Source organism: Rhopalosiphum padi, chromosome 4 (genome assembly GCF_020882245.1).
Source record: "Rhopalosiphum padi isolate XX-2018 chromosome 4, ASM2088224v1, whole genome shotgun sequence".
Classification (NCBI taxonomy): Eukaryota; Metazoa; Arthropoda; class Insecta; order Hemiptera; family Aphididae; genus Rhopalosiphum; species Rhopalosiphum padi.
Genome location: NC_083600.1, coordinates 20741273 through 20756937, shown reverse-complemented (window position 1 = coordinate 20756937; position 15665 = coordinate 20741273). Strand labels below are relative to the sequence as shown.

The 15665-nt window shown below is 29.7% G+C and overlaps 1 protein-coding gene across 2 annotated transcripts in view; it reads left to right on the top strand.

Annotated features, from left to right (window-relative positions):
- The window catches only part of LOC132928316 (centaurin-gamma-1A), a 95743-nt gene that overhangs the window by 71421 nt on the left and 8657 nt on the right, over positions 1 to 15665 (top strand). For both annotated transcript variants that reach the window (XM_060992900.1, XM_060992899.1), the window contains exon 3: positions 14752 to 14893. In XM_060992900.1, coding sequence (XP_060848883.1) covers positions 14752 to 14893 — 142 coding nt within the window. The remainder of the gene's footprint in view (positions 1 to 14751; positions 14894 to 15665) is intronic.

The window sequence follows — 15665 nt, the reverse complement described above, 5'->3', positions numbered from 1 at the left end:
TGAAATGTTATTAGAAAACAATGGTGTTTACGTTTAATCATACAATTTGGCCCGTTATCAAGACACTACATCGCCAAATGCTGCGATAAATGACCTACGTATAAATATATTATATTATATTATTATGTACGAGCATTTGACATTCCATTACTTATATATACTTACAATATAGTTTATTATGTATGTTTATTATCGCGCTTAGTGACGTCGAATGATTTATGGCATTCAAGAGCTATCATATATATGTGATTTCTGAATTTTTTTAAAATAACATATTTTCGATGAAAGTTTTTGTCGTGTAGTTTTCAAATGTGAACCATTTAATCCTTACTATTTTCCGTTTAGCCAATATTATAAATAATATATTGAAATATAAATTAGATTAATCCATTATTCCCCGTGTTTGGCACATAGTTATGTATCCTATACACTCGCCGTCAATCGAACCTAAATAAATTCAAATGCAAATATGTAATCGTTACTATTATAAATACATCCACATTGGACATATAATGATCTATATTCAGGCCATATTAATATTATTTTCTTAGTAAATTTTAACGGTTTAGTTGAAATTTACTATGCTTGTAAGTGATTGGATGATTTAATTCCAAACTTTTGAGCTTTAAATTCGTATGAATGCAAGCCATTATAAGTGAATAGATTGTTTAATATTCGATATATTTAAACGACATTTCCAGAAAATTATTCTGCTCTAGAACATGATATTAAATGTATATATATATATACCTTTTGCCGTTTAAAGGAGTTATAATCTACCGTCATTAAAACAATAAAATAGTGAACAATATATCACTCTGTAGTTCTTATTATTTATATGTATTTTCTTTCTATTGAGTACGCCAAACTGCCTAATGTCTATTAAAATACTGTTCCCATTTATTTCTATTCATATATATATATATATATATATGTAATATTTATATATTTATTTATTATGTATACAGCTGTACAGCTGTTGTATGGCGTATAATGTTCACGTCAAAGCACGCGAATTTCGACAGCAGTCTGTTTTTTTGAGTTATCGTGTGATTGCCACGTTGATAAATAAAACCATTTATAAAATCCCAAGTACGACGTGCGTTATAGGAGAAACTGCTTAAACCGCTTACCTGCTCGCAAACATTGTCTAATGCCCTAATGCATAGTTTTCAACTATCACTCCTCTCCTTTATAGTTTACCCATTTTTAAGCTCCTAGTATTATTGAAATTTATTACGCATGACGTACCTATATGTCGTTTAGTTGTATTTATATTTTATACACACTACACAGCGAAAGAATTTTTATGCTTGATCAATATTTTTAGTTTTTAATTTAATTAATATATTTTAAATTTATAATTTTTTAATATTTATCATCAAATTTCTCATTTTGGTATTTAAAATTTTGTCTTTCATCTAAAATAGAATGTTTCAATTTATAAATAGTAAATATCGAACATTATAGTAACTAATCATGTTAACAATCTATTTTTTTAAATTTAAATAAATCATGTACATTTTACTATAATCATCCACGCAGAATACACTTTTTATAGGTCTATATAGTACTCTAAAGTCTAAAGTATGTATCCAAATTTTTATATTCATTTATTTACATTTAAAAAAAAATAGCTTCATAGTTATTAATATAAAAAAAACTTAATAAAATTACCACATTGCGCTATAGGTATATATATATACACTTAGTGTACTCCGCAAGTTTTATGAAAACTTATTTTTCTCCTTCATAATCACTTAAGTTTCTTGAATGTTATACGAGTTGTAAACAGTTGTATGAACAGTCACCTTAAATGTCGATTAAAATCTCAGATTTAATATTATTTAACCAATGTTACGTTTTTTGAAAATCGATCTTTTACTTCCGATGTATAATGTACATAGATGTAATATATATACATATTATATAAAAAGCTTTAGATTTCTTTTTGAGGCAATACTTCGAAAATCGTTTTGCATTATATCGAATACATAGCGATATATTCATAGTATTTGTATATTATATACTCAAATAAGGAGATCGACATTTTATCGTCACTCTCTAACGTCATTCCCGGTTGCGTCGTCAAGATCATATTTATAGTAAATACGGTTTAGGTACAATACGCGCATGTGGTATAAACACATGATATTATATGTAATATACGAACAACGACGTCGTTTCTCTTTTCTGCCACTTTTGAATTCCAATGTATATAGAATTGATTTTCAAGTTTTCACTGTCATGTGTTGCCGAAATATTAAACTAGTACAGCACACCATCAGTATTATTTATTATTCGTCTTTTATTAACTTGTATACATGTCTAATATAATTGGTATACTACAGTAAATTGTTATTATAAATTCCATAAATAATTAAACACGCTCATTGCACAAATATAAGTAAACATTTCTGAATTTCTATAAAATGGATTCGCAATTAGAAATGATAATGATCAATAATATATGTAATTTTATCTTGAATTGAATGTCATATTATAAACAGCTATTGTGATTTATAATTTGTAAAAATATGTAAATTGATTTTGTTCTTACATAATGTGTTCCGTAACTTTGAATCTGTGTTTGATGTATATTACATTATTACCATTAATGATATTTCACCAAACGACAAAAATAATATAATGTTGTGTTAATTAATTTTTTAAAATCATAAATTTACATAATATATACTTAACTTTATACTTGTATTAATATTAATACATTTTACATACAAGATGTATGAAGTAATCTTGAGATCTTCCCACCGGTAATTTTCAAAAGGAGGCAATAAGTCCAGATTGGCGTAATTTTATGTTACTTTATAAACTTTTGATTGTTAAAAATGTCAATTTTTAATCAAAAAACTATTGCTCAGAAAAAAATAAAACAATCCAAATCAAGTATCAAAAATAATGGTTCCTATTTAAGACATTTTTATTTTACTGTGCATGCGCAAATAAAAATAGTTAAAAATTAGAATTTATCAAAAACAGATGTATTTATATGTCCTGTATGCAGTAAAAAAAACTCCAAATCAAACTCAGTCATGCGTTCAAAATATTTCCTGTTACCTTTAAAATTGAACACACGGTATATAATATAGGCACTTTTAATTTTCACCAGATTGATAGCTTTTTCATACCAGTATTTAAATAATAGGCTTATTAAAGCCGATAATAGAAAATCCGTGAGCTATTGTTTGAGACGATTAAGGTACTATTTTTTATAATATATTTAAGATTTGTTGAATATACATATATTATGTATACAAAATAGACAATGTTTATGTGACCTATTCGTTTACTTAGTATTTTTTTTAACAGTAAACACTTATTTCAAAATGTATTAACATTTAAAAAAAATAATCATAATCTTAATTTATTTATTTTTTCGTTATAGTTGATATGAATGAAATAGTTGACCAACATTTTGTTACGAAATTGTGTACCCAATAGTATCATACTTATTTTGTAAGATACCCCTGTGTCACTCCACTCTACTCATATAACTTTAAATTATTTTTAGTCATAAATTACAATTAATTAACTACCTACCTACATACATAATAAAGCTCGGAAAAATATTCTACTTTTCATTATGAAATAAAAATGTATGTTGTTGTCATTCAAAAACTAAATAATTAAAATAACGATAATGATAAGAAATATATTTGTCGGTGTAATTAGTATATTAACTGTTAAAGAATCACCCTGTATATATCTAGTTATTAATAATACAATGACGTTGATCTCGAAACAGCCGGCCGCAACAATGATTGAATGTCTCGTTTATGCGCATATAGATTTGAAAATAAAAAAAACGTATTTTATATTATATAATAATGAATATTAGACAGGGTGAAATTTCGGGTATTTTCAGTTGGTTATTATATTGTGAGTACGTGTATGAATAACTGAGGTGTACGTTCATGTTTCCGCAAAGATTATTTCATCAATATATTACATACATAGGTACTAGGTAGGTACTATTCCACTCGAAGGATTCTTTTATGAAACGCCTAATACGCGTATTATTATTATTATTATTTTTTGAGCAAACGAGTATGTGTGATGTATTCCGTATCCCTACAATTCTAATAGTCATCATATTGTTAAATATTAGGTATATATAAGTTATCTTATGTTTTATTTTTTTTGGTTAGTTGAATGGGGTCGTGCAATTTCTAAATCTAGAAAAAAATCTTTTTTTTCTATTTTTAAGGGGTATGATGACTATGAACTATATGATAATTAATATTATAATGCTATCTACTACGAATGAATATTTTAAATTTCCATTTCCGGTACACTAATCACACAATCACGGTACTATTTACTTACTTTATATATTTTTGAATATTTATAAAACTTTTTGCATACAATTATTGCAGTCTTTGCCGTAGGTGATCTGCCCTTTAATCAAATAGCGCCTTTATTAGTGGGTATATTATATATATTTATTATATATCTGTGTGTGTGTGTGTATATATATCACAAAGGAAGGTGGTCATAGTAAAAATTACATTCAAACATAAACTTTGCGTAAACAGTCATATATTTTTGGGATTTAAATAATTTGACTGTCTCCATAAAACCCTACCACAGAGTACGTATAAATTATGCACCTTCTAACACGCAGAACGTCGCCAATGGCCTAATGAAATGTATTATAAAGTGAAGACGGTGCTTGCGTTATTGCGTTCGCCGTTTCCGTTGTTGTCCAATAACAATAAAATAATACGTTCCTAGTCCCGAAATAGTAGTTTTTACGTTATCTCGTAAAGGTTCTTTCGCGTTTAATTCCATCCACCGTTTATTGTCTTTTGTCCTATATTTACAGAACGATACATCTAACCTACTAAACTCATTTTTCTAGTTTATGTATAAACGAGTATCAAAATATGCAGTATACATTGTACGAAACTTAAATTTTTATAACCAAAAATATATATTTATTCAAAATTTTATTTATGAGAGCATAGGACTTATAAATCTGCTCAAGAACAATAAATAAAATCTATAGATACTAGTTGTTATAAAAACTGAAAATTCTGCGTAAAAAATAATGAAATGCTTGCAGTCAATGAAATGAATTCTATATGTACAAGACAATCGATCACAATACTATCACTATCGTAAGCACTTTTTATTATATATATGTTTGTAGTTTACCACCTTTTTAGTATAATAATAATATAAATTTGACGACAACATATCCTACATATATTATAATATATATAGCCATTTCGTCTCCGGAGGTTTGATAGTATCGTCATCGCGAGCAATCCCTCGCAAATTATATTACCCCTCCGCCATCGATTCTAAAACACGTTGTATTGAGGTCTCAGATGGATCATGTTTTGCTATCCTACCACTACATCACTTTAACATTTTCACCGTCTGGGTATGCGAACACACGCATATACTGGTGCATAGACTGTAGAATATTATTACATTACGACAACCATGACGATGACTGCGGCAAAAGTGCATCAACAATGCGTGCTTTATTTTTTCAATTGATTTATATTACCTATACAGGATGTATCTGGAGCAGTAGAATTTATTAAAGTATAATTTCATTGTACAATAACTCCCCCTTCTACGTTGTTAAAATTTAACCGGACAAAATGAAGATTGTAAAACTCAAATTATAATTTATTTATATTATTTATTGATTTTTGGAATTAAAATCGTCAAAGTAGTATACATATTATCCTATATATATTTATCTAAAGATTCTAAACATTTAACAACGCCAACGACGAGTCCCTGCTGTATTTATTTCCCATCATTCCCTTGCCTTATCTGAACTTAATAATAAGCTAAAGCTACCTGTCATATTTTATTTTTTTTTGCGTTTCACCCTGACTATATTTATTATTGGCGATGACAAACTCAGTCGTGAAAAATCGAAATTTGACGGAGATAAATCACCGTCGCGTACATTACTCAGCATTTTTCTAAAAGTATAACGTTAATGTAAAACTGTTAAGGTATAGGTGTATATACCAACTTACTATTGCGGGCCATCCTAAATTTTAAAACAACCCGACAAATTTATATTTTATTTTATTTTTAACTCTAACCTATATTTTTAATTTCCAGGAGAGAATACTTTTTTTAAAAATTGTAATGTATTAATATTAGATGTTGAATAAAAATACAGTTTTATTAATTATCATTTCAAAATAAACGGAACGTAGTGTAAACCACTAGAGTCTAAACTTACAATGATTAAAAAAAATATACGTGTATAATACATAATACTATTATAGATATATTATACATTTCTTCAATATTTAATATGTACATAATATATCAAAAAAATATTAAGTAAAGAAATAATTATAGCCATTTAAACAGATCACTTCGTACACAAATATATATTTCGTTCGTGGGGAAAATGGAAAGCGTGAGAAAACATAATAAAGAACGCTCGCGAATCAATGAAAATGCAACTCTGTATGCCACTCATATATTATTATGTACAATATAATTATGCCAAATATATATAGTTTTTTTCTCTCTCTGATGGAGAGGGCTGAATTTAGCTGAGAAATAATAATAAGGCGCATGATCGATTGTAATCGATGAGTTCACGGATTTCGCGCGGTAGAGCGTATACTACGCACAAGAGTGCTTTTTGTGAAAAAAAAACAAACTTAACGTTCATTTCACAAATTATATTATATATGATTCCGTGAGAACAACGCGTTGGAGATTACCGACGCCTTTGTAATTCTGTACAATTTATTCGATTATTAGATATATAGGTACAATATATAATATGTGTATCCAGTCGGTTTGAATTATATTATTATTATTATATTACACGCCATATATAGGTATATCCACTTGAAATTTTTCAGGATTTACGATCCGATTACAACGATGGAGGGGGTCCGTAGGTGACCCTGCTATATACTTGCAGTATACTCTATATACCTATGTATATGCACATCCGGTCCGTTAGTTCCGGGGCCATCTAATCGTTGACGACCGTTTTTATTATTATTATTATTTTTTTCTGGACGCAAGACGATGAGTCTTTTGTGCGTTTCACACTCGACCGGACCTTTTGTCGTTGGTAAAATTATTTTTTCTTTCCTGCGACGCTCGGAGGATATCACCTCCTCGTAAACATTACACCTCATCGCTATATACACACGCGCGCACACCTATAAAGCATACACAAAACAGTAATGCGATGTAATATTATATCACATTCATTTTCGCACCGATAATATACGCACCACGCCATATTATACGAATGCGCTTAATCCGACGTTTATATTAAGTTTTTAATCCTCCTTACCTGCACACACACGTCGGCAGAACACGCCACACAAAAGGTGTCGAAATCGTTTTCTAGACAATGGTTTTATCATTATTTTTTTTATACAATGAAGTGTGGGTAGTGTGCGTATGTGTAAATATAGGTGATGTGTTGTGTTTCTATATTTGGTCCACCCTTTTAGCGTACCTATATTATGTCGCAACGACCGATGCGCGTGTGTTGTAATATTATATTGGCATTTTAACGCCCGATTTATATGCAGTATCGCGTATAAATCATTAAAAATAATAATAATAGAGGTGTAACGATGATGGGGTACAGATCCCGAATGAAGAACTATTCGCCTCCATTGCACAAATATTTTTTTCGTACATTTTCGATTATTAAAGTATCACGAATTGTTCAATTTTTGAATCATTATTATTTGTATATACTATATAACATATTCAACTTAACTTTTTTATATACATAATTTAATTATTACAACAATTTGAATAAATAACCATAGATATTCTTACATATTAATATTACATAATTAATCTATGCGTATTGTGTGGTCTTAAACCGTTGTTCCGTTAAAATTACTTATTGCTCCCCGTAAACTACATACATTTATATAAACACAAACTTTTTGGGTATATTTTAATTTGTACCTACATCCTGTTTATAGTAAAATGATATAGGTTTATCAAATTTAAATATATGTGTGTATATACTGTGTATAAATAAATTCTCCCGCTAATTTTTTTCATGGAATTTCATCATTTAATGATCTTTAGTATATAATATATACTGCACTTTTCGGTGGTCGTTGTAAATCTTATTTACAAAATCTTACCCTGGAATTGTATAATAAAACTTAGTCAGTTTGTATTACCGTGCTTTAAGCGTTTTATCTATATATATATACTATTACATGTTCATTTTGTGAATAATAAAACGCGTGGGTTGTCGTAGTGTATTATATTACCTGATAATTTAATTTTTTTTCATCATAAAGTCAAGATCAATAAAAGATATTCGTGAAAAATCATCGATGACTAATCAGGGATTATGTAAAAAACAAACAAATTATTGATTATTATTTTAGAAATGTCAATATTTTTAAATATGTACAACGTTTTAGAACTCTATCTACTATAATAATCCTGTGTAGAAACCTTATAACTCACTAATATATATACATTGATATTATCGCAATTTTCCATAGACTTCTATTTTATTTTTATAATATATTATGATAATTTAAACCACGCATTGATAATGCAAATAGCCTGTATATTATGCTATATAATTTATAACTTTATAAGTATACGGTTTTTCGATGATCAAAAGGAAAATCATGACAAAATTAAAGTGAAAAATTTTGTGTGATCTACTAACCTATACCTAAAATAAGGAATCAAAAACCTAATCGCGGAAAACTGAATAATTTTAGTCGTAGATAAAAGGCCGGGCGAAAACTGAGTCACGGATCAATAACGCATCAATTGGGTTACGCTACCGTCCGTATAAGCGTTTAGTGCTGCCCCCAAAAACCTGCAGTGGTAGCTATCCCATGATGGTCAAATACATCAATATATTATTATGAACAATTACAACAATGTTCTATGATCTAATCTATTTTGTTAAATTTGAGAAGACCTATATTGTTTAAATTTATGAACAGCGATAAAAGTATTTATTTTAAGCTTAACAAAAAAATGTGTCAGCCTCCAAAATTGTATAATAAACCTATATTGTGCCCCGCTTTCTATAATTTATATCCCTGTTACCGTATAAAAAAATTATAAATTTCATCACATGTACGCATATTAGTCAAATGCGATATAACATTATTTATGTGGGTTATGCGGTGTTGGGTGGCAGCAACGATACTAGTGATTCGTGATACGATTTTCGGAAACTATTATTTTCCCATATCTGTTGGACTTGTCGTTTTAATTACCGTAGGTCGTATAAGTTGTATATAGCACATTACATGTATTAAGAAAATACATAAATTGTTATATTGTATTTATTTGGACATCTGAAAAACACCAAAAAGCCACTTGGAAGAAGGTTTTCATACTACTGCACGGCAACACACTTTCACTCTCTATCGTGATAATTTATATATATTATATGTCTCAGAGACGCCCTAGCGTATAATAACGATCTAAAAAGTTTCTTCGCAAATCTCACCCGATACACATCGTTTCTCGAGACCCTTTCGGGATTTTCCGGGAAAGCCCCCATTTCGTTATGCGCCATCGATTGTGTATATACTATATACGTATACATTTACGCGCGTGTACACATAAATTACACGTTTTCCGAATAATAGTTAATATAGAACAACATAGTATAATAATATATAGGTATACATATAGTGTGTGGTCTATACATACAGCCGTGCCCTATATTTAAAGAATGTTTTAACGTGGAGCACGCGCACGCCTCAATGTTATCATCATTATTATTATGTTAAATCCCAAATAGATATATTGGAATTTTTAAGTTTGCCACTTTATCGAACTTGGTGAACTAGCCTAACATATTATAAAAACACTCTCGTTAACTAAACATTAACAATATACAACATTAAGTATAATTGCAGGCTTTGAAGTATAAACATTGTTGTCTATTTACCTGTTATTTGATTCAATCTGTACGTTACCATTGATTTTTGATTAGTAACTATAATATTAATTAAAATTATAATTTATGATTAATGATATTACTTTTTGAAATAATATTAATTTTAAAACATACATGTACTAAAAATTTTAAAAATTACAAAATATATGCCCTTAAAATTAAAAAATCGTTTAATTTACAAATATCTGAAAACATGGTCCTTAAGTATACCTAAAGATTCCTAAAATCAGATATTAAATTAATTAATTGTTAAAGAAAAAATGGTGATGAGAATGTTTGATAAATCACTCTGTATATACTATATATATATAATTTAATCATTGTGTAACAATTTGCGCTATAGTTGCATGTCGTGCGGCATTTGAATTATCGTCTGCACTCTAGTCGCATTTGTGGCGTGTATAATAAAATATATATTATTATACCTATAAGTGTGGCAATTGTAATAATCGTCGAATCGCGGTTTGTCGACACAGCTGTCAACAATTATAATTTGTTCAACTATACCTATATTATAAATATATATATATATAAGGTGTACCTACATAGAGGATTTGTAAATTTATTTATTTAATTATTATTTTTAAATTGACACCAAAAATTGTTCAATCACACTTCACCCTGTATATCTCATGCATATGCACGTGTGCTTTTTTTAAAATTCGCGTATAAAACACGCATGTTAAACGGTTGTCTTATAGATTACCTGTTATATTTAGTATGTTTATGTTTTCTACGAGTTTATATTTTATATGCCTTAATGTAACGTGCGTGTAGTGTGTAATCATTATTACTCGTAATCGAAGCATTAATGTTTTCGTACTGTTTTTTTTTTTTTAAATTAATTTGAAATCGAAATCATACTTTATTGCGTGTACATTTTGAATGAATGTTTGGTAAATATTCTTTTATTTTTTTTTTATTTAACTCTGAAATATAATTTCAAACTTCAAAAGTTTTAAAGTAAACGATGCAATAGATAGAAGAGAGGGTACAGTGAATAAATTCTTCAGTGATTCTTTTATCGTGTCTATATAGTATTCCACGCGCCACAATGTATTATATTATATTTTAACAAAACTTTTTTTTCAACAAACTCATTAATATAAGTTTTATACGCGTGACTGACAATGGCTTATAGTTATTCATCTATGCCATACGCTTGTACATGCCAGGTGAGTGGTAATTCTTTTGAACACGAACCCGCCAACACCTAAACCTTAAAATAATTAAAAAATCAAATGTGTGTAACCTGCAGAGTAATCTACAGAGTAATAATCGTTTAAAAATCATACTAACACTAAAATGTATATTATATATCCTTAAACCTTATATTAAGTTTGACGTGCGTATACGTGTATATTTGCTCTATATTTCAAAGTCACTTGGTGGTTTATGAAAACTGATAACGTTAAATTGATACAATATGATAACTGATTCTAGATATGCGTATTTATGTCGTGCGCCATGTCGTCGTGTTGAAGATGGTTCAGATGATTTTGGACACGATTCGGTATACGCATAAATATCAGTGCTCATACCATATGGTTTACACATGTATCATTATTGATAATAACTAAATATTTGATTATAACTTTCTTCGTGCTGTATTTAAGAATGGGAATGTTTATCCTTTTTCACGAATTTCATCAATCAGGCTATTATTATATAACTATCATATTATTAGTCACTTGTTTAGGTAATAGATAGTTATATAAATGGCACTTAAAACTAATTATTATTATTTGCAGAGCAATAAATCAATCCAAACACAAATTAAAAGACATCTGTTTTCACAAAAATGCAGCATAAAAACGAACCAAAAAGATAAATGGTTTAAACTGTATGCTACGCCGTCGAGTGTAATACAATGTTTACCTACGTATATAACGCGTACTGTAATTTAAAGCGTTCTGATGAGCTATATATGAATAAATAAAACTCCCCTTTACTGTCAAGTATTATGTACATATAATAATATATATACCTAAATATATTATAGTTGCCTAGAAGTATAATAACCGACACGCTCGTTGCTTAGGTAGTCTTGTACGTACACAATCAATACTGAAATTGAAATGATTTTTTTTTTTTATCACATTTTCAAAATATGCGTATACACTATACCTACGTGCAATAATAATAATATCTTTTTCGTTTGATTAATACATCTCCTCCCTTGTGTGGTCGTATGCAGCTGCAGTAGGCGTTTAATTTTACACACGAGTTGTGCGATAATACCTATTCTATCGTGTAGGAGCGTATTAAATCCGCATAGAAGGGAGGCGGTAGGTTATTCGTTTCTGCAATCGTATAATGCCCAATTTTATGCCGATTTTTTAATGTGCATGCATATTTATATATTATTAGATTTCACGATACTATTTTGTAAACGCTTATGCGAACAATAAATACACGCGTGCATTGTTAAAAGTGTGTATTTGCCTAACACGATTTTACCGGACTAATCGTATTCCTCGCCCGTGTAAATTCAATAGGCAGTCATATTAAGTCGGCGACGGTGGTCCTATATATATTTTTGCAATATCCATTCGAAATTATTACTCTGTGGTTTGAATAATACGTGATGTCGTACACATATTATTATATATTATATCCGCCATATTCGATAAACCCCACAAATCTCCATTTTTTATACACCAATTGATTTACTATAAATAAGAACCGATTATTTTAAAAATAGGTTGGTACCTATAATAGACCTTAGACGCAGTGCGCATTTCGAAAGTTTTAAACTGGAGCGTTCTTTTTCAACTTTGGTTTATGTATACTGTATGGTCTATATATATTATACAAATTGTTTTCATTGTTATTTTATTATCGATCAGTTATACGTACCTATAGACTTTAAATCGACTTTTACTTATTTTTTTTTCGACATTTTTTAACAAATCGCTTTACATTATTAGTATATACCTTGAAGGTGTCATATTATATGTTACATGTCCCGCCTGTTTTATAATTTATATGGTTTTTGCAGACAACCGGTTGGGTTTCCACAGCTGCTCTAAGGGAGAGGTAAAGGTGACAGTGTACATCCCTCCAGTGATGCATTCGAATGTTTATTTTTCTAAAATATCGCATTCCCTACACAATACAATAAATAACATTAAGTCTAAATCAATATCAACTAAATATATATATATATATACACCAGCTACATCGTTTCTTCTCCGTCGTTTGTTTTGATTTATGAAATCTTTGTACAATACACATATATTCGTAGCTTGTCTACCGTTCGACGTTTGAAATTAAAGGATAGATCATAAATATATTAAAAGTTGATAAATGAATATTCGCCACCCAACCTACATAGATGATATACATATATCTTTGTATATTATATAAATATTCAGAAGAATTCAAATGTAAAATGTAATAACAAACGCTCTTTAATTTCACACACGTGCGCTTGTGAAGTGTCAAGAGAGGTAGAATTTGCAAAATAATATATCTTGTTTTAATCTGCTGTGTACCTAGGTATATATCTAAATGTATTTGTACACTGGTATGTTTCATTTCATCTGATACAGATATGTAATAATTGATATAAATCAGAACCCTGCAGCAATTTAAATAGTATATGTAAATTATAATATATAATATATATTGTAATATTATTACTATCTAAAAAGTTATTAACATTTTTAACAACTTGATTATATGTGGAAATATCATTATGTCATATTCGCCTAATATCAAGAGCCCATTTTAAAACATCAATCTTATTACACTTTTCTTGCCATTAATATTATAATTAAAAAATCCTGAATAACAGGATATGTATCAATAAAATATTTAACGTCTTGGTCAGTTTCTGAATGAATTTAATAGCCAGGTATAATTCAAATACAGTAGAATCCGCTTAATTGGGACATATTTGGCGGTGACCTATTTGTCCCGATTAACCGAATAACTAATAAACCGATACATTCGTTCGGGACTATCCAATCTGTCCCTATTAAGCGGTTGTCCCCTTTATGTGGTGTCTCAAATAAGCGGATTCTACTGTAATACTTTGTAGTAATTTATTGTGTTTTAAAAATCGATCGTATAAACGTGTTCATTGATCTATAATCTGTGTAGTGAATGTTTATAATGAGCAATAATATAATATAAGCAATAACTTATTACTAATATAGTAATAATCAAAAGTAATGACTTTATTACAGCTCTAATATCTAATAAGTTGTTTACTGAAAGTCGGGAAAAAAAGTAAATTGGGGAGGAAGACATAACTCATAATCTCCCCCCCCAGGGCACGTTACTAGCCCCCTCCTCCCCACAATTTTCGACAATTTGCAAAGTACCGCATGTGTCCATTGTCCTTGAAAACGAACGCGCGGTGACGGCCGTCGCACACTCATCTCGTGATGTGTCATCGTCAACCCCAAACGACCTCCTATAATAACAACCCTCCTACGCGTTATATCGACCGCTTTCGACGATTCGGCGCGTGCTGCAATCGGTGCCGACAGAGCTGAAACCCACGACCGCGGCCGATGGGGGCGCATGTTTCGCCGACCGCGTATCATCTCACAGCTGTATTCGTTTTCTGTGTTCGAAACGGCACAGTGTCCGTTATTCGCAACAATATCTTATAATAATATTATTTATTTTACTATTACACTGCGCACAGTTAAATTATACACATATCACCAATAACATCATTATTTATCTATCGCTTAGATAATATATATGTTATTACGACCTCCTCGCAACAGCCAGATTTTATTACTTTTTTATTCGGTGGACTAATATTAATAAGACCGTTTATTTTATAGTTTACTGCCTGGGTAGATGCTGTTATATTTGTGTTCAGCTTGGAGAACGAAGCGAGCTTCAACGCTGTGTACGGATACTACACAAAAATGGCACACTACCGAAACTCGGCCGAAATACCGCTCATTTTAGTTGGCACACAGGGTGAGTATTATATTTATATAAATTGATATGATAATATACATATATATATATTTGTTTTGTATTTTATTTTGTACACGAGGCGTCACATCATATGTAATTGTGTTCTGTGACTCGATTTCGAGTACCGCCGCAGTGAACATCAAGAAGGTAGTTTTTGAGAGGATAAACATCGCGTCGTCAGCTTTTTTTCGATTTCCGCAGAGGGGTGAATAGACTCTATAAGAGTGTAGTGGATAAAAAAAATGTACACGACCGCGATTTCTTTATTCTTTGAAAAATCCTCCGAAAATGTACGACGAGTACGCGTATATATAATATATATGAATAATTCAGGAACTTTGTAGCGGCATGCGCACGTGTATACTACTAGCTGTGTGTAAGAATCGCCTCCGGTTTTTGACTTGCTTGAAAAAATCGATAATTATATATACGATCTCTATCTTCTAGAAGTTGTATGTATACGGGTACCTATAGTTTTACTTAACCACGTTTCGCGATTGTTTTTGTGAGCGTAAGAAATCAATAAAATCTTATAACGAGCGTCTGTATAATCAGTAATATACTAATATACATATATATATATATATTACTCATTCTTTAGTACAGTTAAATTTAATGCAGAATAGTATATATATATATATAAATTCCTATAAACATTTAAGGATTTTATATTGGGGTGCATAATGATGCTAAGCTGATCATAATACTGGAATTTCTCGGTTTTCCGTATCTCATTATACTGTCGGACACTTATTTTATAGACCACCGTAAT